The 27,005-nt window shown below is 38.6% G+C and overlaps 1 protein-coding gene across 6 annotated transcripts in view; it reads left to right on the top strand.

The window, feature by feature from the left end:
- The first annotated feature begins 214 nt into the window (after positions 1 to 214).
- cadpsa (Ca2+-dependent activator protein for secretion a) overlaps positions 215 to 27,005 on the top strand; it is a 580,082-nt gene continuing 553,291 nt past the window's right edge. For all 6 annotated transcript variants that reach the window (XM_078543642.1, XM_078543641.1, XM_078543639.1 and 3 more), the window contains exon 1: positions 215 to 894. In XM_078543642.1, the coding sequence (XP_078399768.1) occupies positions 559 to 894 (336 nt within the window). In that variant the 5' untranslated portion in view covers positions 215 to 558. The remainder of the gene's footprint in view (positions 895 to 27,005) is intronic.

The raw sequence follows: 27,005 nt of genomic DNA, 5'->3' as shown, positions 1-27,005 counted from the left end.
TTCAATGACACCAATTTCCAATGAAACTAATTATTTTACTGTTCCAGTTCAATACTTTGGACATGAGATATATCCCTCCTCGGGTACAATGCATGTGAAATGTTGTTACATATTGTGAGTCGGATCAGATCTTTAAGCGAATCATCTCTGCAGTTAATAGGTGTTCTCCTCTGTGACCGTCCTAATTATTATTTTTTTTTCTCTTCGTTTTTAGCTGCGTTGCAGACCTGTCTGTAGCAGGAAGTGGTGACCATCGATCACATTTTATTGACAGAATCCGGCAGGCAGAAAGGGATTGTGGATGAATAAAGCCTCGATCCTGAGCTGTGCACATCCCTAATACCTTCTGTCGGTGAGAGGAGAGTTAAATCACAAAAACGTAAGCAATCGGCTTCCTGCCCTGCTGACAATCCGTGCAAAGCACAGGAGAGCTCGCTTCCTCTTCTTGCTTGTATTTACTCGCACACAGTGCCTGCAGTTACTGTTCCTCTGCTCTATTCTGTGTCTGAGTGTGTGTGTGTGAGTGAGAGAGTGTGTGTTTCCAGGTAACGCACCACGATGTTGGACCCATCGTCTAGTGAGGAGGAATCGGAGGAGATAGTAGAGGAGGAGAGCAAGGAGGTGCAGGCTCCGGCCCCGGGCAGCCGGTTGTCCCCGAGCAGGACCAGCGAGAGCAGCGGGGGTTTGCAACCCAGCAGCCGGAGCAGCAGCATTCGACCGTCCAGCCCCAGCCCCTCGGTGGTGAGTGAGAAAGAGAAAGAGGAGCTCGAGAGGCTGCAGAAGGAAGAGGAAGAGAGAAAGAGAAAGCTTCAGTTGTACGTTTTTGTGATGAGATGCATCGCCTACCCATTCAATGCCAAACAGCCCACAGACATGGCGAGGAGGCAGCAAAAGGTAAGTCAAGCCCAAGGAGGATGAAAAATCCCTGCCTCAAAGCATTAGCAACCTTTCTAGTTACAGGGGGGCACCGATCTTCTGCAACAGCTTTTAACCTCGTGTTAACCAGCTGATGGCAAAAATGCAAGCAGTTTTTGACATTGCTGATGCCTTAGATCTGTCGTTGGAGATGCTGGAAACGGATCGATCTGAGTGCTTATTTTGCTTCTCACTGCGGTACCAGTCCCCATCCAGTTCCAGGGCGCCCAGAGGAGCCAGTCTGCAGAGAAGCACTTTATTGCCCTTTAAATAGAACCAATAATTAGCAGTTCAAGGTGACTTCTTAATCATGGCGGGGAAGCTAAGCCAACTTTGCGGTTGCTTTTGGCTTTATGGCTCGGTTTCAGAAATTGTAATCAAGCTAAACTCTGCCCAGCTAATGCAAAAACTTGATTTCAAACGCATCGTTATGACAAGATCTGTGAATTGCCCTTTGTTCTCAGAGATGCGCACATTTTATCATTGCCCGGCAGCACAGACTGGCATGTCGAGGAAAACAATGCCATTAAATAAACCACGTCGCAAATCGACCTTGGCTGTATCTGCTCATTTTTAGGAACTCTATCGCAATAGACAAATAATCATACCTGCACTCTGATGTGGAACATGGGGGCGTCATCATTCTCATGTATTGATCACTGTCACCGCCAAGTGGCGCTCACAATGGTCATTACTTACAACGCAACATTTCAAATTCAACACTAGGAATAGCTGGATCGAACTCAAATATATTACTTTCAGCCGCAATATATAGATTAAAGAATATGTTAATACAATTAGAACATTTCATAGTTTATGGACCTGCACTAGCGTGTCACCGTGTAATTATAGACTGCACACCGTAGTTGTTACCACAGATCATTTCATCCTACCCTGGGATAACGACCTTTTTGTACTGCATACAGTATTTACTGTCCCTACTGGCACAGTTGTCATCTGGACTTGTCTGATTTGCTTTAGGAAATATTATGCCTGTTCTTTGCAATTTGGCTTAGACCCTTATCTCGGAAAGTGGAGAACTGAAAAAGCTTTACTCTTGCTGGGTGAATTTCAGTGTTCCACACTTAATACTCAAATAAATTGTAAGCAGTTATTTTAGATGTTACTTGGGTAAGCCACATCTTGTACCACACGATGAATTATTTTGCAAGAAGGTAATTTAATGTAAAACTTCACTAATCTAAAAGGCTTGAACAATAAATTGGTAATTTAAAGTCACTGTAAATCCCAAGCTCTGAATAAATAATGTGCCAATTTATTTAATTTGGGTAAAAAAGTAATATTGATACACTTGACATTTGTGTAAATCTCTTGTAAATTAGATTGTTGTGGATCTGCAAAACAAGCCTTTAACTATTTTGTCAAAACATCAAACAAAGTTACAATGGAACATAATTTAAAGATCAAAGGAATCTTGGTCTGTTTTGGTAGAGAGATTAAATGTATGTCTTACACTCTAGCAATTATGTCCAAAATATAACCATGACTTATTAGGCTTCACAAATTGCAGTGTGTTGCCGAAGAGTTATAACACTGCTAGGAAGAACAGAGAAATCATTTATATACATAACTTATACGTGGATAACCTAATATAATACCACCCCAATTCCTTCCAATAAAGGGAAAATCCACACCTATCGTAAAAGATAAAGGTCAATATTATAGAACTTCTATCCATCAAACATCTGTGTTCATTTCAGCTTGTATTCTGGTGTTCACAAATATATTTTCTTCTTTCTCATTTGCACCAGAATGTTTATCTACTGTTACTCAACTCCTCCAGTGATATTGTAGTTAAATAACAGCTCCATCCCATTTTCAATTAAATAAATAAAATGACTTCTCCCTTATCCATACTGTAAGGCTGTGTCTGATTTCAAAACAGCAGAGGAAGCTTGAGTTGAATTTGGGAGGGGGAGAAAGGAGAACTAGAAACACCCAACAATAGCAGCTGATAGCAATGCAGTGATAAAGCATTGTTGCTGGGAATGTCACCTTTTGCTTGGAGAGAAATTCGAGGAAGAAAATGATTTAGCATAACACTACACCACCCCTCGCTCCTTTATCCACTTTTCATCCCAAACGCTGTCAGAATTTTTTGTCTTGATATACAAATTTAAAATTTATTAATGATTTGGTAATGAGTGGTGAAAATTATTGTTCTTTGGAGGTTGTTAATCAACAATTAAATACATTTGTCGTATAAGTACGAAGCAGTTTGAATTGAATGATGCAAGATGCAGAAATTCAGGTTTAATTCTACATGACCCATAGAATTACTAATAGCGCAGAAACATAATTTATGCCCTTAGTGATTTAAGCTGTTGGAGCACCCAGCAATAAAGTTTCATTTTATAAGATTTCTTGGATATAGAATTTACTTCTGCTTTATTTTAATCAATTGCTGGTTACTTATTGATAGACTATAATGACAACATCACAAATGTCTTAATCTGCACTGTGACTATCTTTTGTGCATCTGACAATTATCATCTACAATAATGGTGATTAGGGCCTAAAATGAGTGAAAGTTAATATAGCACAGCTTTGATCATGCATTGGACAGTATGTATACAGACAATATCTTCTCTAGGTACTAATACTGGCAGTAACATTTACTACCAAGGAGGTGGATTAAGATAATTCAAGGCAGGTTCATGAAATTGCTCACCCTTGTTCCATTGTTCCAGTTTTAAAGTGTTACTGGAGAGAGGGCCAACTGGAGCTTAATCTCAGCTTTCTGGTATCAGCAAGTTTAAAAATAAGATTCTCTTCTCTTTGGCAGAGCTGGTATGGGTACCGTAACATAGTGGTTATGGACAAATAATCTAGAGACCTGGATTAATGACCTGGAGACGAGTTCAAATCCCTCCATGCACAGGGTGTACCTACACCACAGGGACTGCAACAGTTCAAGAAGGCAGCTCACCACCACCTTCTCGAGCAATTGGGAATGGGCAAAAAATGCTGGCCTAGCCAGTGACACCCACATCCCGTAAATGTATAAAGAAATGAGAGCCGGAGAATTTAAGTTCAGTTATTTAAATAAAGTCTGGAATAAAAAGCTACCTTCCTTTGTTAAGTACCACATGCAAAAAAAAAATTAAAGGACCACGTTGAAAAAATTGACTGGCTGCTCACAAGAACATTTTAGAGGGAACATTGAGTACCAGTAATGGTGACCATGAAATTACTAAATTGTCGTTTATTTTTTTTAAAATGGTTTACATTGTAATGTCCTTTGAGGAAGAAATCTGCTGTCCTTACCCAATCTGGACCAAATGTGAGTCCAGACTCTCAGCTATTTTGTTGGGTCTTATATGCCCCTTGAAATGGCTAGCAAGCCACTCAGTTGTGTAGGGATAGGAAATAAATGCTGGCCTTGCCAAAAATGCCCACGTCCCTGAATGAATTTTTTTTTAAAAGTCCTCTCCTTTACTGGGGTAAATATATTTTAATTTTTTTTAAACAGGATTCCATGAAAGTTGGTCTAAACATTGTAAGAATACCTCTGAATATGCATTTGTTTATTATAGTAGATGGGTTATGCCAGAAAATTAGCATTCATTATACCTCATTGAGAGAAAAGTCTAGACTAGATGTTCTAGAAAATAAGAAACCCCAGCAAGCGACATTGAAGCAGCCAACTCATTTTGGAGTTCATTTGAGTGTCATAATCTGCTTAATTTTCAGTGAAATTTAACACTGATGCCTGAATTCATTGGCTAAATTATTTCTTGGCAATAACTCTCGGTTGTTTTATAAAAATATGCATTGATCAAATAAATAATATTGTTGAGATATACAGTATATATGCCCAAATTATTCTTTGACTTAACTGTACTATATTTGAATTACAACACAGATCTTGGTATGTGTTGCATCCACATTATATTTATTCTGTTTCTTGTTGCCTTTATTCATGTTCTTCCTTTGCATCTCGTTCTCCTTTTATTTTCTCGTCCTGCTTAAAATTCTCTGGACCTTTACTCCTCAGTATCCATTCAGAAACTGAATCCTGCAATTGAAACAGATCAGGTTGCCCAACATCATACCTGAATCACTGGTCACTTCCATACAACATTTGCTGAAGACAGAACAAAAACTTACTTCTAATCAAGTGACCTGAAACACAGTTAATTGTCACAATTACACATGTTACAGTGCTTTCTTGGAAATTAAAGGACTTGTTGAGGTTTGATTGTAATACGTAAACTTAAGGACATGTGCACATTATTCCAGTGATAAATCATTGCTTTGCATTTTTCACCTTCCATTTAAATGCATTTAACAAAGTTTTAGCTCAACAGTAGTAGAAACTGCTTGCATTATATAACACCTTCAACGCACTGGAAAAAATGTCCTGAGGTGCTTCACAGAAGCATAAAAACAAAGTGCTGAACCATTGAAGGAAATATTGGGAGGGGTGATATAAAGTATGGTTAAGGAAGTGGTTTTTAAGGGGGATTTTATGAAAGAAATAGAGAAGATGGCGAGGTTTAGGGCGAAGATTCCAGAGTGGGATCCTAGAGAGTTGAAGACATAGGCATCAATGATGGGGTAAAGTTTATGGAGGTCTAAAAGAGGCCAGAATCAGAGGAAGAGAGTTTGGAGTGGTGAATTAGAGCAGGTTAGAGAGATGGGAAAAGCTGTGAAGGAATTTAAACATCAGAATGAGAATTTTAAATTTGAGAGATCAATGGATTGGGAGCCATTGCATTTTTGTTAGAGACTTGGTGTGGGATAAATTATAGTCAACAGAATTTTGGATAAACAAGTTTACAGAGGTTGGAGGATGGGAGGCAAACCATGAGAGCATTGGAATAGTGACAAAGAAGTGGATAAGGGTTTCCACAACATACAAACTGATGTGAGTGTGTCATGTTGGCCTTTGTAATAAAAGGGTTGGAAGCTCAGCTTGGGGTTGAATAGGAAGCTGAGGTTACAGTCTGGTTCAACGAGAGACTGTGACCAGGAGGAGGATGACATTGCAGTTGATGTTGAGGGTATAGACTTTGTACAAGGTTTACTTTGGTCTTACCAATGTTTAGCTGCAGGAATTTGCTTTCAATTATTTTTGTCCCTTTTACCTATCACAGCTCTTCTGAGAATGCAAAGTAGAAAAAAATGGATATTCAGTACAATCCTTAGCTTTTCTGAGATTCCACATTCATCTGCAAGATATTTCCTCCATTAAATGCTAAGAGAAACTTCCAATGCACCAGCAATAAAAACTGTCAAATTTAGGAGTCCAGAATGATATACAATAGAACTGTATAAAAGTTGAACTATTTATCACGTACTTTTGGTAGAATATAGTTTTCTCTGTTCACTTTTTAGCACAAAGTATACTTTTACTCATAAGATTGCCTACTTTCTCTCTCCCTCCCACTTAGATTCCTGCAGATTGACCCATCTGTAAGGTTCAGGGATATCTTAAGGGAAAAAACACTGTTAGCTGATAATACAATGGCTTGCTATGCACTCGTCTGCTCACAAAGTATCTCCATGGCAACATGAATCACATAGGCCTTGTATCCAGGTAGAAATGCTAATTAGCTATCCTTTAGACCCTGAACTCCGTCCTATCTTGAAATTAAATAGATGATTTAAAGTATAACCGTCTATAAAACCTGACATTCCTCATACCTCCCTATGAGACTTGGAGATGAACAGTTTACCCAGAATAATCACAGATGCCCTTGCCTTTGTCCACAGTTGTGAACATCTTGCACATTCTTCCCAGTAAATCAATCTTGGCCCTGCTGTCCTCAAAACAACCTAGCCACCCAGACTTGTTGTTAAGCAGGATTTGGAGCAGATCACATGACCCCTTTAATACTCCATTTTATGTTTAAAAAACAGTCCCAAAACATAATAAACTTAAACTTTGTAACAAAGGAGACATTAGGTGAGCTGATAAACTTAGTCAAAGAGATAGGTATTAATGAGTGCCTTAAAGGAGGACAGTGAGGTAGAGAGGTGCTGAGGTGTAGGGGAAATTCCAAAACTTGGGGCCTAGGCAGCTAAAGGCACAGCCACCAGTAGTGGAGCGATTTAAAATTAGGAATACTCAAGAGGCAAGAGTTAGATGAGCGCAAATATCTCGAGGCTAGGCAAGATTACAGAAATGGAGGGCATCATTCTAAACTTTTACAAACTTAATTTATCATATGAATTTATGCAGTTTAAAATAAGCATAATTAGTTTTATGAACAAATGAATACCTGCGCGTGTTTATAAAGATGTAATCTAAAGTATTGAGATAATGATGTAAAACTTTGAATGAAAGATGATCCATAATTAATCTGAAATCTTGCATTCATTTCCTTTTTATAAAGACATGATGTTCTGATCTAGAAGAAGGAGGGTGAGAGTGTTGATTCAATTCTGATCAGTTTTGTGCTAACTGCAGATTTCAGTGCACTTTATGTCCTTGATGTGCAATCATATTCACACACTGATATTAACTTGTGACATCCAGAAATGAATCAGGAAAAAATATGTAATCAATTGCTGTGAATCATTTGAAATCATTTTAACAAATTTAGCGTGAATCATGAAATAGATTAAAATACATTTGTTTGTGAAGTTTTCTTTATTTTACATTGAATATAAAGTGGACAAAAAATTTATTAACAGGCAGACTACTTTGAACTTCAGAAAAGCCACAGGAGGTTATACCAACACTATTTTGGCTACTGTGGACACAGTGCTCACACAAAAGCATTAGTTTTGCTCTGGGAGAGAAAAACAAGAAAAATCCATGTTTGTGGTAAATGGTGTCAGAAGCTGCATATCGCACACTCCTGCTTTTGAGCCTTAAGAGTGTTGCTACTTTACATGTCTCAGTAGAACTGTGCCAGCTGCCCACAGTTCAGTTACTTTCTATGGTCGACTAGAGCAGTCAAATATCTCAGCACTACATTTTGTCATCCATAAGTAATTTGCATAAAACAGTATTAGAAAACCTACTTGGACGTTACATTTTACCCAGTTTGTAGTGATTTAAAGATAGAGTTAAAATTAAATTGATTCTTTTAGAAGATTTCCTATAGTTTTTAAACATAGATGAAGAGCTCAGGCCAATAATGCAGCGTACCACCAAGGTTGAAAAGCATGAAATAAAAAGATGATGCAACCCAGAAATTCAAGAATTTCTGAAATTATTAAAATAGTTCTTGGAATTGAGGCATTTTAATCATGAGGCAAACAGAATTAGGCTTTTTATTAAATATTCTTTTTCTCATTTTGACTTGTTCCCCAGTGCTTAACAATGCTACTATTTTGATATTGCTGTTCCATTCATAACATACCAGAAATAAAAGCCAGATTAGCAAATGCCATATATATAGTCAGCTTGCTTTATTGGTGTGTATATTTTTGATTTTGTTTGAGACCAGTAACTTTTTTTTTTACAAATGTCTGAAATCCCAGTTATTTACTGAAAGAATGAAGCCACAAGATTCCACTGTTTAAAACAAAATTTTTAATATGAGTCAAACAAATGACAAACACTAAATACTATCTTGGGTAACCGCCTATACTCTAAAACGCAGAATTAACATAAGTTAAACATGAATTAACAGGCAAGTTGTGGTCAATTATAAATGACACACTAAATGGCAGATACAACTAAGACAGATCTTATGAATTGGCTTGACAGTCCCTTCAGCATATATGTCATCAATCCCAGTCACAAAGTCCTTTTAAAATTCTGGCTTTCTCACAAAGAAGCTCCTCTTCTAGGATTTAACCTGGTCCCCAGCTGACAGCAATGCACAGCCAACCCAAGTTCCACAGGCATGGTCTTCACCAAGAATGGTACATGTTTGCAGAACCTCAACTCTGTTTACGATGGTCTGGATGGTGTAGATCCACCAATCTTATCTTCAGGTAACAGAAATAGCTGCAACAACTGTATATTTGCCTATTCTCAGTTTCTAGATCTAGCCTCCATTGTCTTCAGCCTGCCTGTACTGCACCACTGGGATCATCATCTGAGTTGTGATGGCTCTGTGCCCTTTCATATGATTTCGACCAGTTTCGGTCTCCCAGGAGTTTTGGTTTCCAATCTTAGTTTCAGTCTTCATTTCCTTAGGCACTGGAAGGCTCAGTTCCTTTCTCAGTTTCACTTTTCAGTTTCCATTTTCGATTAGGGTCTGTCTCAGAAAATACAAGCTTTGAAATAACAGATTCCTTCACAATATAGAAGACCTTTAGCATATTTAGATGTAGTACTGTCTATCTGTTCAGTAAAAGCGATTCATCGTGACTAAGTACCATATCATGAATGGTTTGGTTGATGTCTGACTATCCTGTCGTCATAATAGTACTTAATTAATCATACATATTGAATAGGTGTGCCACTGATAAACAGATTATAAACACCATGGGGAGCATGATATTTCTGGTTATTTGACCGTTCTGCGGTGTAGAAATATTAATGATCAGCCAAGAAACAACTGACATCAAAATAAATGTATTGAATTTGTAATACACTCAAATTTGGGGTTTTGGTATAAAAGTAGTGGCAATTCATTTGTCTCCATAATTAATTCGGGTGGAGTTGCTTTTGAAGGATTCTTCCTTATAGGTTCTGCCATATGTCAATACTGTAGCTTTTAGTCTTATCCTTGTTAAAATATTCAAAATGGTACACTTTCTCATAAGGCAAGGATCCCATGACTTCTGTTTGAACTTTACTATGCGTGTATTTGGTGTAGCATTGAGTGAAGGCTGGATTTTGCTTACAGCAGTGAAGTAACTGCACTTGCTGCTGGCTCCACAGAAAGCTATCCACAATCAACGTTTCATTTAATTTTTTTTTGGAATGCGTGGGTGATTTATTTATGCGAATGCCCCCCTTAAATTTTTTCATGTGGCCGTGCGCGTATGGTACCTTAGAGGCTGACTTGTGCGTAGCCTGCATGGAGCTTTCGGCTTGCTGCATGGCTGCACAGCTTACGGAGAACATTGCCCACAAAGATCTAGCGCACTGTGTGGCATAGACTTCCACTTTCTCGACAGCAGTTTAAATCTGGTGTCAAACCAAGGGGATCTCCTGGTCTCCAGCAGCAGTGATGTTAGTAAGTAGCTGATAACATTGAGATATTCTCGTAGGCAGAAAATTAGGAAGTTAAATGCACTGCATCCCTTCACTTTTAATTTAAATTTTCACATAGCAAAATAAATGATTGACTGGTTAAGATATAAGCTAAAATGTTATAAACACATTTTAAAAACATTTATAAATAGGTGGAATTTTTTTTATAATGGAAAGAATTGAAGTTCAATAAATATAATATTGGCTTTTCAGGTGCAATGTGTGTGTGTGTGTGTGTGCGTGTGTAGCAGTAATTATGACATTAGATGCTGCTAAAACTCAGCTACACCTCATTCAACACCATGTAACAGTTTCAAGGATTTTTACAGTGAGACCAAATGTATAATAGTGAAATATTTCATCAGTTTGATTGTTTTCTGTGGGAACTTCAATATGCATCCTCTGGAGGAGTGTAGAATCACTGACAGCAACTTATGGATTTTCACATTATTCTGCGCATGTGTGGGCTCCCATCATTTTCAGTGGAGTAAATATGGTGAATGCTGACCGTTTCATTGCCATTGCCACCATTAAATCCAGGCCATAGAATTTAGAACATGGAAACAGGTCTTGGAAACTTCATGTTCAGCAGTTTGATGTTTTACTTTTTTTACCTGTGAACAATACAATATTTAATGTATCACATTAGTGTGCCTTCCAAGTTCCTTCTAATATAGATTTTTTTCATTAATGTTTGAAACAAAGAATTAAAACACACTTTTAGCTTTGGCTATAAACTCGTGTAATTCTACAGTGTGCTTTGAATACTGATACAGAGATCATGTTTATTTTATATTCATTTATGTGATGTGGGAGTTGCTGGCAAGGCCAGCATTTATTGCCCATCCCTTATTGCCCTTGAGAAGGTGGTGGTGAGCCGCCTCTTGGATACAACTGAGTGGCTTGCCAGGCCATTTCAGAGGGCAGTTAACCACATTGCTGCAGTTCTGGAGTCACACATAGGCCACACCTATCTTTACAAAATCAAAATTCTGCGGTTGCTGGAAATCTGAAATAAAAACAGAAAATGCTGGAAAAGCTCAGCAGGTCTGGCAGCATCTGTGGAGAGAGAGAGAAGCAGAGTTAATGTTTCGAGTCCATATGACTGAGTTTTTCCAGCATTTTCTGTCTTTTTTTTTACAAAATTCTGGCAGTTTCATGGACAACATTATTGATACTGCATCTTATTGCAGATTTATTTAATTAATTAAACTGCAGCTGCCATAGTGGCATTTGAATTCATGTCTCCAGATCAGTAACCCTTATTTCTGAATTATTAGTCCATTATGAGCGATGTGCTATCATACTCCATGTGATAGACAACTTTATCTTTTTTTGACATGGTCACTGCTTTACAGGATTGCATATATTAACAGTATTTTCCTTATTTCTGTAGTGTAGCTAGCAGAGAGTGTATGCCTGAAAGTGTGTTCTTGTGGATTAGTTACAGCTGTTTCCTTTTGTTATCAGACAGCTAATTCAGACTTGCATAATTCATAATTACAAGGTGTTTGCACTTGATGATAAAAGAAACTGATGTTTAATTTACAGTTTCATGCAGGATTTATTGGGCTCCCCAGATACACAAATAGCGATGTTAATTGAGAGCTGCAGCACCAATGTAACTCTGTTGCCACTGTGTTATGACTTTTAAAAAGTTGTTTGTCTTTTGAAGCATTATGTTAGAAATGGGGTCTGCATTGAAGGCATGTGTTTGTTGGTGTTTCTCTTGAGTAGATTAGTCTGAAACTGCAAAGGATGATTCTGTTACAGCATGCCAAAAACTGATGACTGTTCTGCAGAGAAGCAAGCAAGACGTGTCTTTTGTTTCTATTTTTGAATATGACAGCTATTTTGTCTGTTAGTGAATTCATTTTATTGTCCATACGCAAATACATTGTGCGTGTGTATGTTGCACATTAATATATGAAGAAGCATGATTTGACTCAATGTACAGAATTCAGGTGACTACTAAAAATGAAACTCCCTTCTTCATTGTTTGCACAAGTAGCAGATGTGTTTCCTGATAACTGCAATCAGGATTTGAAGTCCTAGGTCATGTCTGCATTTACATCAATAAAACCTCAAGGTCAGTTAAGATATCTGCTGGATAGTATAGGGTATATATTTGTTTTGTATAGTTGAGAAGGAATAGTGCATAAAAAGATTTGAAAGAACTTCCATAATTTTTATACAACTTAATATCAGACAAAATTGTAACAAAAATAAAATCTAGGACAGTTATATAGTGCTGGCCGTGTCACGTGACACTGGCGATCTGACTCCAATTATTTTTCCGCACAAAGCTAGAATAATAAAATACAGAATATAAATTAGGATTTCCTTTCAAAGCAAGAATATTTAAATTAGGTGCAGCCAAATTGAGAACTTATTTAGAAAATTAGGACTTCCCATTTAACACTAGAAAATAAATCAGATGTTTTAAAAGGAGGGGTAGGCAGTTAGTGAAGTTTGGGCTAAAGTGGGGATTGCTTTAAATAGTTATTAGCTGTTTGTGTTTTGTTTTAAATTGTAATAAATTAGAAATGGTCAAGTTGGTAAAAGCAAGAGAGAGAAATTGTATGCTGATTAAAATCCATAAATCTTAAACATAATGGGCTAGGAATCTCATGAATATTCCTAATGTAGCTACAAATATACAAAATAAATTTTGAAACACAAAACCATCAGAGTGACTTTTGACATGCCTTGTTTTCATCAATCTATGTGAAATCTGGATTGCATATTCTCCATTCTCTTATTTCCTATATTATTTATCTCTCGTATCCCTTCTCTCAATGTCTTTCACATTCCCTCCACATCCGTAATTTACTCTTTTTTTTGCTCCCTCTCATTCCCTCAATCATGCTTCTTTCCCTGCCCCTCTATTTTAGTCCCTCTGGTCCTTCTCTTTCATTCTTTCTCTCTCTCTCTCTCTCTCTATCTCTCTCTTTGTCTCACTTAATTTTGTTGTTTATAAGTTATAATTTTAGGTATATACCCACACAATAAACACCTGAGAAATCATAATCTGTCTTTTCTCTTTACCGATATTGACACATCTTCAGCTTTAATTTTTTAAAAATTGTTTTTAGAAATGCAACCTTGAATTTGGACCCTAACTTCATTGGGATGTTGTGACGTATTTGAAGATGGTACGACATCCCCAGCATTAAGCAGTAAATATATTACAGTTAGTTCAACTCATATATGTTCCCTGGCCTAGAAATGTAGAAAATCTCAAGGCTGGAAGAGATTGTGGATCCATGTAATCTCTTTTCCTTCTGTCCTATGTCACATTTAATAATGGCCTGAACTTTGCGGTCGAATTAACAATGAGGCTATAAGCACTCAATTATATGGAGTAAATCGGACAGCAACTTCCTGAATTCTCACATGCCCAGTTAAACACAGAAACTGGGAATTTATCGTGCGAGTGGCCATGCTTCTCTCAGACGCTCTTCTATACCAATATCTTGCCCAGAGATTCGGCATTCAAATACATGGAGTGGTTGAATTTGCAGAACTTACATGATAGATACACACTAAACATACCAGGAAATGTTAAAGCTTGTTCATTAGTGTAAATTAATTTTTAATGGCTTGTTAAGTCTTAATTACTAACAAGCATCTCTTGAGCACAGAAAAATAACTTTTACAAGTGTGGATTCTCATTACTTCTGCTTTTAATTTTTTTTTTATAAATATAAAATCTTAAAAGTATTTTGCATTTCTTTTACCTTGGTCATTCTCTCTTTCGCTTTCTGTACACAGTTTAACATTGAATTTAATATTCTAACTTGCACTTTGGTTTAGACTCTGTATGACTCAGTAAGGTTTCTTCAATCTGATGGGTAAAGGAGACATCCTGTTAGTTGTTCACATAGGTCTCAGATTCCCTGTTTAGATTGCTGCCCTCTAATGCAAGTTCCAGCATAATAGCCCACAGAAAATCTGGACATGTGTGAGTGGAATGAATGACCAGCGCCACTGGCTGTAAAATCTGGAACATTATGTTTCTCTTCAAGCTACTAATTTTCCGTGAAGAGAACTGAGCGACTGGCTGCTACAACCTTCCGTTGGTAAACTATAGTAATCACCTTTTCTAATGTTTGTCTCTGTAAACTTGAGTTTACCCAAAACCCTGATGTCCATATGTTGATTGCACCAAATCCTGTTCACCCATCACCTACATTGACTCCTGGTCCAACAGCACCTCAATTTTAAAATTTTTAACCTGGTTTTCAAATCCCTCTGTGGCCTTGCTCCTCCCTATCTCTGTAAGTTCCTCCACTTCTATAACCCACTGAGGTTTCTGCACTCCTTCAATTCCTGCCTCTTGTGTAATGCTGATTTTAATTGCTTGAGCATTGGTGGCTGTGTCTTTAATTGCCTAGGTCCCAAACTTTGGAAGTTCCTCCCTAAGTTTCTCTACCTCTCTCCTTGCTTTTAAGATGTTTCTTAAAAGCTTAAACTTTGACCAGGATTTTGGACACTTGCCCTAAAAACATCTTATCAAATTTTGTTTGATATTGCTTCTGTGAAGTGTTTTGGAATGTTTTACTATGTTAAAGGCTCTAATAAGTGCACGTTGCTGTTGTCCTGCCAGAATCTACCACATTTCAACTTGTACTCCTATCCCCTTGTTCTTGTTTTATTTCAGTTCAGCTTAACTGATCCTCTATATTAATATTAATTAATTTTAATATTAATTAATATTATTAATTTTAAAATCTGGAACATATGCCTTCATAATCTTCTGCTTTTCAACATATAGAAAGAATATTGTTATGACTAATTGCAAATTTTCTTATTCTGTACTTTTAAACATCAGAAATGAATGCATAGCCAGGGTAGCTCATAAAACATTGAGTCAAACTTGAGTCACAGAAGAGCCACACAAAGTTCACAAGATGCCCTCTGCCAGCCCTAATAAAGATTAACAAGGCACGCGCACCCTTCTTTGGCAAAAAGAAAGCCATTCTCATTCAGTGCAAAGCTGTGTTAACAAGATGTATGGTGCAAAGTAAACGCAGACCTTGTAGAACCGTACAGCACAGAAAGATGATAGTCAGCCCATTATGTCTGTGTCTCTTTGAAAAGCTATCCAATTAGTCCTACTTCCCTGCTCTCCATCACAGCCCTGAAAATTTCTCCTTTTCAAGAGATTATCCAATTCCCTTTAGCAAATTCACAACTGTGCTAAAGACAATTGCCTATGTAGCTGAAGGTGAAGTACATTGAAATCTTCTGGGAACTGAATCATTTACTAAGTTCAACATATTTATCGTCAATCAGTTTAACTGAGCTATACCTATTTGAGGTTGTTGAACATTGATTAGAACTAGTGCCTTGGGCATATCTGTATTCACATTTTGAAATGTTAAGCTATAAGCCACAGGAAATCAAAAGCAATTTATTGACCAGGCACATACAGAACCATACTACTGGCTTGTTAAATGCCTTTCAAAACTATTATTATCTGAGCAACAGTTCTCAGTTGATATAACTACCTGAACAGCCAGCATCCAAAAGAGAGAACTTTTTAGCTGTTTAGTTTGTTGACCAGCCTTCCACCAATAGTTTTGCATAATTACATCCTAACTTGTCACTAATATTTGTTACATAAATAAGACAATTCTTCTGTTCAATTTGTAATATTTCAGTCATAAATTACTTTTTTTTTTCCATTGTTATGTTTTCCCCTCCCCTCCTAACAGCATTGATTCCCTGCTGGAGTACAGTTTCTTTGTGTACCTTGACAATGACCAATGAAACTGCTCTAAATGACATTTCTTACCAAGTGGCCCAATGCAGGTATCGTGCCCTCCTACTGACTGTCAAATACCAATTGTAGACACTAGCTGGCTTAAATGGTGGGATTGCTATTTGTGGAATTTAAGGCTATATTTCAACAAGGTAAACAGCAGCAGCAACAACTTACATTAAAAGGTGCTATGTGTATATATAAGAAAATGTCCCAAGGTGCTTCACAGGTACCTTTTATAAAGCAAGATTTGACACCGAGCCACATAATGCATTATTAGGTTAGATGACCAAAAGCTTGGTCAAAAAGATCAGTTTTTAAGGAGAGTCTTAAAGAAAGAAAGAAAGGCTGTGTGACAGAAGATTAGGAAGGGAATTCTGGAGCTTAGGGCTTAGGTAGTTGAAGGTATGGCCATCAGTGGTCGAACAATTAAAGTTGAAGATACTCAAGAGGCCAAATTTAGATGAGCGCAGATATGAGGGTTGTGGGACTGGAGAAAATTAGCGATAGGGGAGGGTGAGGCCTTGGAAGGGCTTGAAAACCACAATCAAAATTTTGGTTGACTAGGGAGCCAATGTAGGTCAGTGAGCACAGGCATGATAAATGATAGGATTTGTTGCAGTAAGGATTCATGAGTGGTCTTTATTTCAGAAATCAAATGATGAAGGATAGAACTGAAACCAATCTTTACACACTTTTATATTTATTTACAGTTACACATTACACCTCCTAACCCAATTTTAGTCTGTGTCTATTTATGAATGTCCAGTTAATGCACACCATTTGCATACAATTAAATGCAATTAATATATTATTAACAGGGGCAGCAGAGTTTTGGATGTTCTTAAGTTTATGGAGTGTAGCATGTTGAGAGGCCAGCCAGGTGTTGGAATAGTCAGGTCTAGAGGTCACAAAGGCATGAATGAGCATTTCAGCAGCAGATAGGCTGAGACAAGGGATGAAGTCAGGTGAAGTTGCAGAGATGGAAATGGGTGCACTTAGTGAATGTGCAGATAGAAGCCTATCTCCGGTCAAATATGACACCAAGGTTGCAAACAGCTGGTTTAATCTTAGTTTTCAGCGAGAGGAATGAAATCAGTAGCTAGAGAATGGATTTTGGGATGGGGGCCAATGACAGTGGTTTCAGTTTAGCACATATTTAATTGGAGGAAATTTCTGCTCATCCAGTACTGGGTGTTGATTTAAGCAGCCTGATAATTTAGCAACAGTGGAAGAGTGGATAGTGTGATGGTGATGAGGTAGAGCTGAGCACCATCAGTGTACATGTGAAAGTTAATGCTGCTTTTGGATAATGTTGCTGACGGGCAGCATTTACAATTAAACACAATTAATATACAATTAACAGGGGCAGCAGAGTTTTGGATGTTAATTTTATGGAGCTTAGCTGGACCTCTGAAATATCATTAGTGCTGAACCTCTCTTTTGCAGTGGATTACTTGATCTTTGGTGAATGATATGCACATTTTGTTGAATGGATCTGTGTGGTTTCAATTAAACATGAGAAGGGGCATGAATGGATCCTTGGGAGATACCAGAGGTAATGGCACAGGAGCGGGATGAGAAACCATTGCAAGTGATAATCTGGCTATTATTAGATAAGAATGGAAACAGTTGAGAGCAATCCTACTGAATTACAGTGGAGAGATGTTGGAGGAGGGTGGTATAGTCAACCTTGTCAAAGACTGCCAAAGATCGAGAAGGATGAAGAGAGATTACTTACCATTGTCACAGCTAAATAGGATGTAATTTGTGAGTTTGGTAATAGCTGTTTTGATACTGTTTTGAATTCCAGAGATGAGGTGAAGTGACTGCCCTTGACATCAAGGCAGCATTTGAATGAACCTGGCATCAGGAGCCCTAGAAGTCAGTGAGAATTGGGGGAGAACTCTCCACTGGTTGGAGCCATACTAGCACAAAAGATGATGGTTGTGGTTGTTGGAGGAAAATCATCTCAGTCCTAGGACATCACTGCAAGAGTTTCTCAGGGTTGTGGCCTAGGCCCAACCATCTTCAGCTGCTTTATCAGTGATCTTCCTTCCATCATAAGGTCATAAGTGGGGATGTTCACTATTGATTACACAATGTTAGCACCATTCGCGAATCCTCAGATGCCGAAGCACTCTGTGTCCATATGCAACAAGACCTGGACAACATTCAGACTTTGGGTTGAAAAGTGGCAAGTAACATTTGTGCTGCACAAGTATCAGACAATTCCCATCTCCAACAAGAGAGAATCTAACCATCTCCCCTTGACATTCAGTGGCACTGCTATGCTGAATCCCTCACTATCAACATTCTGGGGGTTACCATTGACCAGAAACTGAACTGGACTGACCATATAAATACTGTGACTACAAGAGCAGTTCAGTGGCTAGGAATCTGCATTGAGTAACTCACCTCCTAACTCTCGAAAGCCAGTCCACCTTCAAGAAGGCACAAATCAGGAGTGTGATGGAATACCCTCCGCTTGTCTGGATGAGTGCAGCTCCAACAACACTCAAGGAGCTTGTCAACATCCAGGACAAAACAGCCCACTTGATTTCCACCACCTTCAGCATTCACACTCTCCACCACTGATGCACAATAGCAGCAGTGTGTACCATTTACAAGGTGCACTGTAGGAACTTGCCAAGTCTCCTTCAACCGAACCTTCCAAATCCATGAGGGGCCATTTCCTCAAGCCTGCCCTGCCATTCAATAAGATCATGGCTGATCTGCCCGAGGCCTCAACCCCTCGTTGTGCCAGCTCCTCGTAGCCCTCCACTCCCTGATATTTCAAAAATCTATCTACCTCCTCTTCAAATACTTCCAGTGATCTAGAGATCCCAGAATTCTCTGGCGTAGAGAATTCCAGACATTCATTAACCCCTGGGAGAAGAAATTCCTTCGCATCTCAGTTTTAAATGAATGTCCCCTTATTCTGTAACTATGTCCCCTAGTTTGAGATTCCCCCACTAATGGAAACATCTCAACATCTACCCTGTCAAGCTCCCTCGGAATCTTGTACGTTTCAATAAGATCACCCCTCATGAATAAAAGCCTAACCTGTTTAGTCTTCCTTGATAAGTCAACCCCTTCATCCCAGGAATCAGCCTAGCAAATCTCTTTTGAACTGCCTCCAACGCCAGTATATCCTTTCTTAAATACGGGGTCCAAAACTGTACATAGTACTGCAGGTGTGGGCTTACCAACATCCTATACAGTTGTAACAAGACTTCTCTATTTTTAAACTCCAACCCCCTAGCAATACAGGCCAAAATTTCCATTTGCCTTCATAATTACTTGCTGCACCTGTATGCTAACATTTTGTATTTCATGCACAAGAACACCCAGATCTCTCTGTGCTGCACTATTTTGGAGTCTCTCTCCATTTAAATAATAGTCTGCCTTTTGATTCTTCCTACCAAAAATGCATGACCTCACACTTTCCTACATTAAACTCCATCTGCCAAGTTTTTGCCCACTCACTCCACCTATCTATATCCCCTTGCAGATTCCTTATTTCCTCATCACAACATGCCCTCCCACCTGTTATCGCATCATCAGCAAATTTAGATACATTACACTCTGCCCCCTCCTCCAAGTCATTAATAAAGATAATAAGTAATTGAGGCCCTAGGACTGATACTTGTGGCACTCCATTAGTTACATCTTTCCAACCTGAAAAAGACCCATTAATCCTGACTCTGTCTTCTGTGTGTTAACCAATCCTCAATCCATGCTGATATGTTACCCCCAATACTGTGAGCTCCTATCTTGTGCAATAATCTTTTATGTGGCACCTTATCGAATGCCTTCTGGAAATCCAAATATACTACATCTACCAGTTCCCCTTTATCAACTCTGGTTATTATATCCTCAAAGAACTCTAGCAAATTTGTCAAATATGATTTCCCTTTCACAAAACCATGTTGACTCTTTGATTGCGTCTCAATCTTATTGACAAAGAAGTCCATAAACAGCTTGCACCTATTTTTGAAAGTGAAGTGGAGGAGACAGAGAGGATCTTAAGTGGTTGGTTCACACTGGAGAAAATAATCTAGGGGTTATCGTTTCCTTCCAGGCTGATCCTGGCATAGTGAGCAGTTTTAGCAGATGAGAGCAGAACCTGACTGTGCTTTATGTGGCCCAGCCAGATCCAGTATTTAATGACTAAAACAGGCATCTTATCCGTTCAAGACCGCTCCTTTAAGTCCATGGGGTGCAGTGGTGAGGGCTGTACAGAACGATTGGCCTTGTGACAACCCAGATAGCCTCATTATATGTGTTACTAGGAGTAACTGGATGAAGCATGCGCCATTCATAATATACCCAGTTGGATTTGGTGATGAAAAGGAAGAAACCTAAAGACATTCGTAAATTATTTTTAAGGCCAGGAGGCCTCCTCAGGAGGAGTGGGATGTTTTTGCAAGAATAATATCAGTCCATGCTGCACCACTTCCCCCACTCCCCATCCTCATTGTTGCAATCACCGCCTCGCTGAGCCAGCCTCTGGGCTGTCTGCTAATGCCTGCAGAACGCTGAATGGGGTATGAAGATCGCTAGGGAGGACAGCACCCAGTATTTGGATCCGAGGACCTGGCAGCAGTGCCACAAAAGACTAATAACCTCACACAGATGGTTGAGGTCAGTGAATACATCTTCATGTGACATTTCCAGGCAGCCCCCTGTCACTGCCAAGGATGGAAGAATCTGCCTCCAAGCTGGCAGAGGGCATCATGCAGAGCTTGCCTTCTGTGCAGCATTTTCTCCATCTTTGCGTCAAACTGCAGACCCAGAGGTACTGCCATTACTCTGTCCATACCTTTTTCAACCTCTGTGTACAGGTCACCAAATCCTTTGTCCTCCCTTTTGAATATGCAGCAACACTCTCTGCCAAATTCAGGAACACACAACACATCCAGAAATACTTCAGAATACTTTCACACTTTGCAGTAGCAGAAGTTCTTTATCTTGTTGCAAGTTGGGTGCCTGGCCCCTGAAATATCATTAGTGCTGGACCTCTCTTTTGCAGTGGATTACTTGATCTTTAGTGAATGATATGCACATTTGGACAATGGATGTCACATCAGTCAGTAAGACTGTATAAGATCAGGATAGCACCTACTTTTGTGTTCCTAGCTGGGTGGTTTAGGTTGTTATGGAATCATTAGCTGGTGAATATAACCATGATAAAGTAACAGCTTTGCATACATTTCATCATACTGCAGAATTAACATGCTCACTGCTTTATAGTTGGCACAGTGGGAGAATCTTGTCACCCATAGTCGATGCATAGGAAATAAAACGTATCAATGAGAAGATGAGAAACATCTGGAAATTAGACACTGGGATTGCTGCAGTCATGAATACTACTACATTGTTGATGACAGTTGTAAAATTTAGCCCCATATGCTTTAACTTAAAGAAGCTGCTCTTGAAAAAGAAAAACATTTAGCGACCAGCTTAGTAATTTTCATAGTGCCATTTATATGTGGATAAATAAATGATCTACATTTTATCATACTCCTGAGCTTGATCCATCTGTTTCATTTCAGTTGGAACACCCCTTTCATTAGGTAGTCAAAACTAATGATATCTTATAATGGATAATAGTATTAAGTTTATGACCAGTTCTGATGTTTTATCTCCACGATTGGTACATTACAGCTTGTTTAATATATTCAAATATAGAAAATATTTGCATAATTTATAGACTATACATTGGCTTTCACAATGCTTCACAGTTTAGATGTGATATTGTTAATTTTGTGATATACTACCATAGGTGTGCTTTTGTGTAATTGATTTTCTGTGATCATGTCGTCTTTTTGTTCTTTAACGAGAAAACTTGGCCATAAAAAAGTGGTAAATTGTATGATTCTAAAACAAATCTGTTTTGAAAATAAAATTAGTGATGTTTGGCAACAGAAATATAGCAATTTGTCTTGAAGCCATGGTGTTGAGTAATATGTGTGCTAACTTTATATAATTATAAAATAGGCATACGGATCATGTTGACTTGAATGTTTGTTTATTTTTACAATTTTATTTCTTTCTGAATCCATGCAGTATTGCTGCTTTGTTTGAACTGTGCCAGTACAACAACATTTTGTTGGTTGGTTGACTGGATACTCTTAGATGAATAGACTTGTTCTACCAGTGCTGAGTAATGAGCTGGTGGAAGACCTCTGCAAAAGCATTACCAAATTAATGTGTGGTGAAAGCTGCTAATGGATGAGGCAGTTTGCCAGTATTTTGTAATTTTCAGCCTCTGTCCTCCTTTAGAGCATACCTTAACCTTTTCTAAATGCTTCTATTTCTTGCTGATATGCAATGTTAGGACGATTCAATAATAACCTATTCTGAGTACTGTAGTTTGATCTGTACAGTATAGAATGAACTTCCTATTAGTATGTTTTGATCCTATTTCTAAAAATAGAAACAACTGCAGGCAGTGCATTTAATTACCTCAGCACTAGTAATTACAGTAACTGGATCTGTTTCAATACAGTATTAGTTACCTTTTGACAGTCTTCACAGAGATCTAATGGAGCAGCATAATGCATGATGATTTGTAACAGTTCCTGTTCATTTTAAGTGCGTCAGCATGAGTTGTGTCTATTCATAGTGCATTGAATTAACAGTATATACTGTGCTACAATTGAGGTTTATAAGATTATGTTTTGGGATTGTGTCTTTAACTTAAGGTAAAATGAAGGGGGTCATATGACCTATTCTGAAGTCTACCTGACAGCAAGCGTAGATGGTTTGATTATTAGAAATTAAAGGGAACCCAGACTGTTTTGCTGGGAAGAAGGTGCTTGGTGTTTATGCAGCAACCTGTGCACTAGCAGTGGGATAGACTGTGAAAGTCTCAGAAACGTGTTCAGAATTTGGGGTTGTAAACAATTGTGCTTCAAACTGTCCATTTAGTTCCAAGGTGAAAAAAAGTTGCACTCTCGAGGATAGCTAATTAGCATCTCTACGTGGATACAAGACCCATATGATTCATGTTGCCATGATGATGCATTTTGAGATGGGAAGGATGCAGAGGAAGCCATTGTGATATTGGGTTACAGGCTTTCCTAAAATATCACTGGACATTATGGACAGGGTCCAAGCGAGAGAGAGAGAGAGAGCTAGAGCCCAGTTGTGTCTGTAATTCACCACGCTGAAATGCAGGTAGAAGCTTGTGCTCGGATTGAAAAGTCCAAATTTGTGAGGAGTTAAAATGAAACTGGAGGATTCACCTAGCTTTAGCTGGAGGGAGACACTCCCACTAATACACTCACCGTGAAGGACAGTTCTGAGATTAAAAGTTACTAGGCTGAGAAAGGAGAAGAACAGAAGTAAGCCTCTGGAGCTAAGAATCATTTTGGACTGATTCTGGGAGAATTGAATGTCTATTTAAAGAACAGTGCAACATATAGGACAGTGTAACATGTGAAGTGTGTTCTTTCAGTTATGCTAAAAATAGGAAGGAGGGATATTCCATTCTGTGCTTTTTAAAGTATAAGTTGTTTATAAAGATAGTGTTTAGTTAATAGTTGTTAGTCCTTTGTTGCAGCAAATGTCTTAAAACATGAAATCTTCTCGTGGCATCCTTTCAGCCATTAACAGGAAGTTCAGATTTTTTAGTTATCAGTCTCGACAGAGATCATAACAGTTCAGTTAATTTGACGTTTTATTTTATTTAAAAAAAAGCAAGCTCTTAAATACTTATTTTGTTATGAATAATCTAGTTCATAACATAAAAGCAGGAGTAGGCCATTCAGTGCCTTGAGCTTGCTCTGACATTCAATTAGATCATGGTGATCAACATCTTTTTCCCCTATATCCCCATACCTCTTGATATTTTTACTATCAAGAAATCCATCAATCTCTGCTTTGAACATATTCAAAGACTGAGCCTCCAGAGCCCTCTGGCGTGGAAAATTCCAATGATTTACCACCTTCTGAGGGGAGAAATTCCTCTCATCTTAGTCCTAAATGGCCTACCTCTTATTCTGAGACTCTGTCCCCTGGTTCTAGACACGTCTCCCCCCAACCCTGCCTCTCCCCAGACAGGGAAACATCCTTCCTGCATGTACCTTGTCAAGCCTTGTAAGAGTGTTTTACTTAGATAATGTTTGGTTCTGGGTAGCTTATTGTGTGAAAGTAAGGTAACTAAAATGACTGGGCTTTAGAGATTGCCAGAGCACCTAAAGGAAAATGGCAGTTCAGAAGATTACTCATCTTTATTTAATAGAGTTATAATAGAAGATTTGGAGCCATAAAACATAAGGTGGGCTTACTTAGCTGCAGATGTGATGTCTACACTGCTTGCAAAGAAGTGCAGTCCAGAGAGATGTTTTGTTGTACAGGTTACAGCTAAATTAGTTTAAAAGCTTTCAGTGGAGCCTGAAAAGCTACATTGTCATGGAAATGGGTGGAACTTAAAGTTCTGCAGTTTCAATTTACCTGTGTGTGTTTGCTAGGAAAGAGTGTTGGTTGCAGTTTGGACCTCGTGTTTGCAGCTCATAGAGAAGTTCTGGGAGCTGTGAGCAGGCTCCAGGCATTGAGGGCTCAGCAAAGTCCTGGGGAGCTGAGAGGGTGGCGGAAGGTCATTGGTACCGTGCCAGGCAGTTGGTGTTCAGAAGCCCTGGGTGCCATTTATAGCTTGGTGCAGCTGGGAGACTGCAGTTCAGAGAAATTCGGGCAGTGCCAGCTTAGTGAAGCTAGGAATTTGCAAAGGAGTTGGAATTCTGATGGTAATTAGAGGCGGGAGTGCAGCTTTGTGAATTCCAGTCTCAGGAGGAGAGATTGAATCATCAGGTGGTGAGCAGTCATTGAGGTATTCTGAGTCGGAGTGGTTTTTGAGGGAATTCAAAGGCTAGATCTCCCAAACTGAAGAGTTGTAATCCATCATGAGGGAGACAGAGTTTTAACGAGATATTGTGACTCTGTGGTCACTAACATCTGGTGGGTGGGTTGCTGAGAAATCCCTGGGGTCTCCCTTGGTCACATCTGCCATTTGATGTGCAATGTGGTGTGTTCCACTGCAATTTACCTGTTAATTCACATTTACCTCATGTTAGAGTATAAGATAGATAGATATTGTAGATTGTTTTACTTTTCTAACTTTGTATAGTAAAGTTTATTTTGTTTGTTTAAAACCATGGAATCTTGTGGCTTTATTCTCCCAGTGGGTAAACTGAGATTTCAGGCTTTGTCTACTTTAAACAAAAGGTTACTGATCCCTAACCAGATCATAACAACTTGGATGGTTGAACCCTTTGGTTGTATGAGGCACATCCACTTGAGCTTAATAGCAGGTTAACAAACTTCTCTCCACAGGAACGTGTATGGGGCTACTTTGATAAATTAATCTTCTTTGATCCCATTTTCTAGTGGTAATATCTCAGTGCTACATATGAATATCTCATCTGGAATGCTTACAACCTAATCGCAACCTGATTAGGAAACTTTTCAGGGGTGCACTAGGGATGAGCAAAAATCCTAGTGACATCTAATGTATATTGTTGATTTTTCTTAATGTTGACAGGCTGTCCAATGTGGCCGTTGTGGATCTCATGTTTGTACTATCCATTGGAATGCCACCTGTCCATTGACAGTTAGTTATTTGAATATGATGAACATGTGTTGGGAACCATTAGCCAACTAATTGAAAAATTAAGCACATAGTCCAAAATTGATGCTCGAATGCTTAATACAACCTTGACCTACAGTCCAGTATTGACCTTATTGAAATATGTAGTTGTTTGTCTGTAGTGAAAAGCTACCTCTCCAGTCTCTTTACAAACCTTTTAATCTTGGATCATTTTTATGCGCTCATGTCTTGTGTAGCATCTGGCAGAGACACTTCTAATTTTTTGGTTTTACATTAAAAAGGCAGCTTATTTTTCTCAATTCTGGCTGGATACAAAATTCACCAATTTCAGAAAAATGGGCCTGTGATCTTGACACCACCCTCCATTGCTGATAAATGGACAGCCAGAAAGTAATCCAGTTTGAAAATTAAATGGTAATTGATTTTCCCTCCCCAAATTAAATCTCTCTGAGGTGATTTAAGCCTCTGTATTGAACTGTATAAATATAGTCAAAGGTTAGCAAATAGAATGACTTCATGCTGTTGTGTTTGGACCCTTTACCAATGGTGAACGATGTCTCATCAAACCAGTCTGCATTCAAATAATATTTAACTGCCTTACAGACATATTAGAAACTTTCAATATGGAAGAATACAATTCAACCACATAGCTGTTTAAGTCAGAAGGAGGCGAAATAGTGAAGTGTTCAGACAAGTTGGAGGGTGGGAGGAGTCAGCAGTGGATTTTAACCCTCCCTGGCTGACGATATCTGGGTGGGCAAGTGTTTAAAATCCATTGGGTGACTATGTCCTACCTGGATCCTATTGTTGCCAATTTTTACTTGGATTTCTAGGTGGATGGCTAACCCACTGCGCAAAGCCACTGGAGTCCTTATTTAAATATGCAGACTGGGGATTCAACAATGTCATTTACTCCAGCCTGAGTGATGATGGTTTGTCAATAGAGTTCAGAAGCAGAAGAGGCCATTTATGGTATTTTTCACTTTTTCCCTTTGTGGAGCCATGAGATGCAAGATTGCAACTCTGGACCTGACAAGGAATGTTAAGCGCTTCTCTGCCCCAGACTCCACCCTACTGCAGGATGCCCCCATAACCCTCATTCCCACGCTTGCCAGCATGTTGGAGGCAAATGGATGGTTAAAATCGCTTTGACCACATTCTGTCTTGCACAGGCAGCAAACTAACTGACTCCTGCAGTTTCTCACTTGGAGTTAAAACCATCCTGTCATATCATCCATTCAGCATTTGTATTGCTTTGGCTTATATTGCGGTGTGGAATGAAATCTAAAAGGATGGTACAACATATGCCTTTCTTTACTCACTGCATTGTATGTTTATAACAATATCTAAGTGTGGTACACTATCATCCAATTCAGAAACATTCAAAAATAAGTTTTTGTAGTATGAATATAATTATTGTTGTAAACTAATTCACATCATTGAGCGCTAATAGAAAAGTGAAATACTGCAGATGCTGGAAACCCAAAATAAAAACAGACAATATTGGAAATATGTGGTGGGTCAGGCAGCGACTGTGGAGAGAGAAATGGAGTAAATGAGCTAAATTTTGTCAGAATGTAAGT

Source organism: Cetorhinus maximus, chromosome 6 (genome assembly GCF_964194155.1).
Source record: "Cetorhinus maximus chromosome 6, sCetMax3.hap1.1, whole genome shotgun sequence".
Classification (NCBI taxonomy): Eukaryota; Metazoa; Chordata; class Chondrichthyes; order Lamniformes; family Cetorhinidae; genus Cetorhinus; species Cetorhinus maximus.
This window is presented reverse-complemented; position numbering and strand designations above follow the sequence as displayed.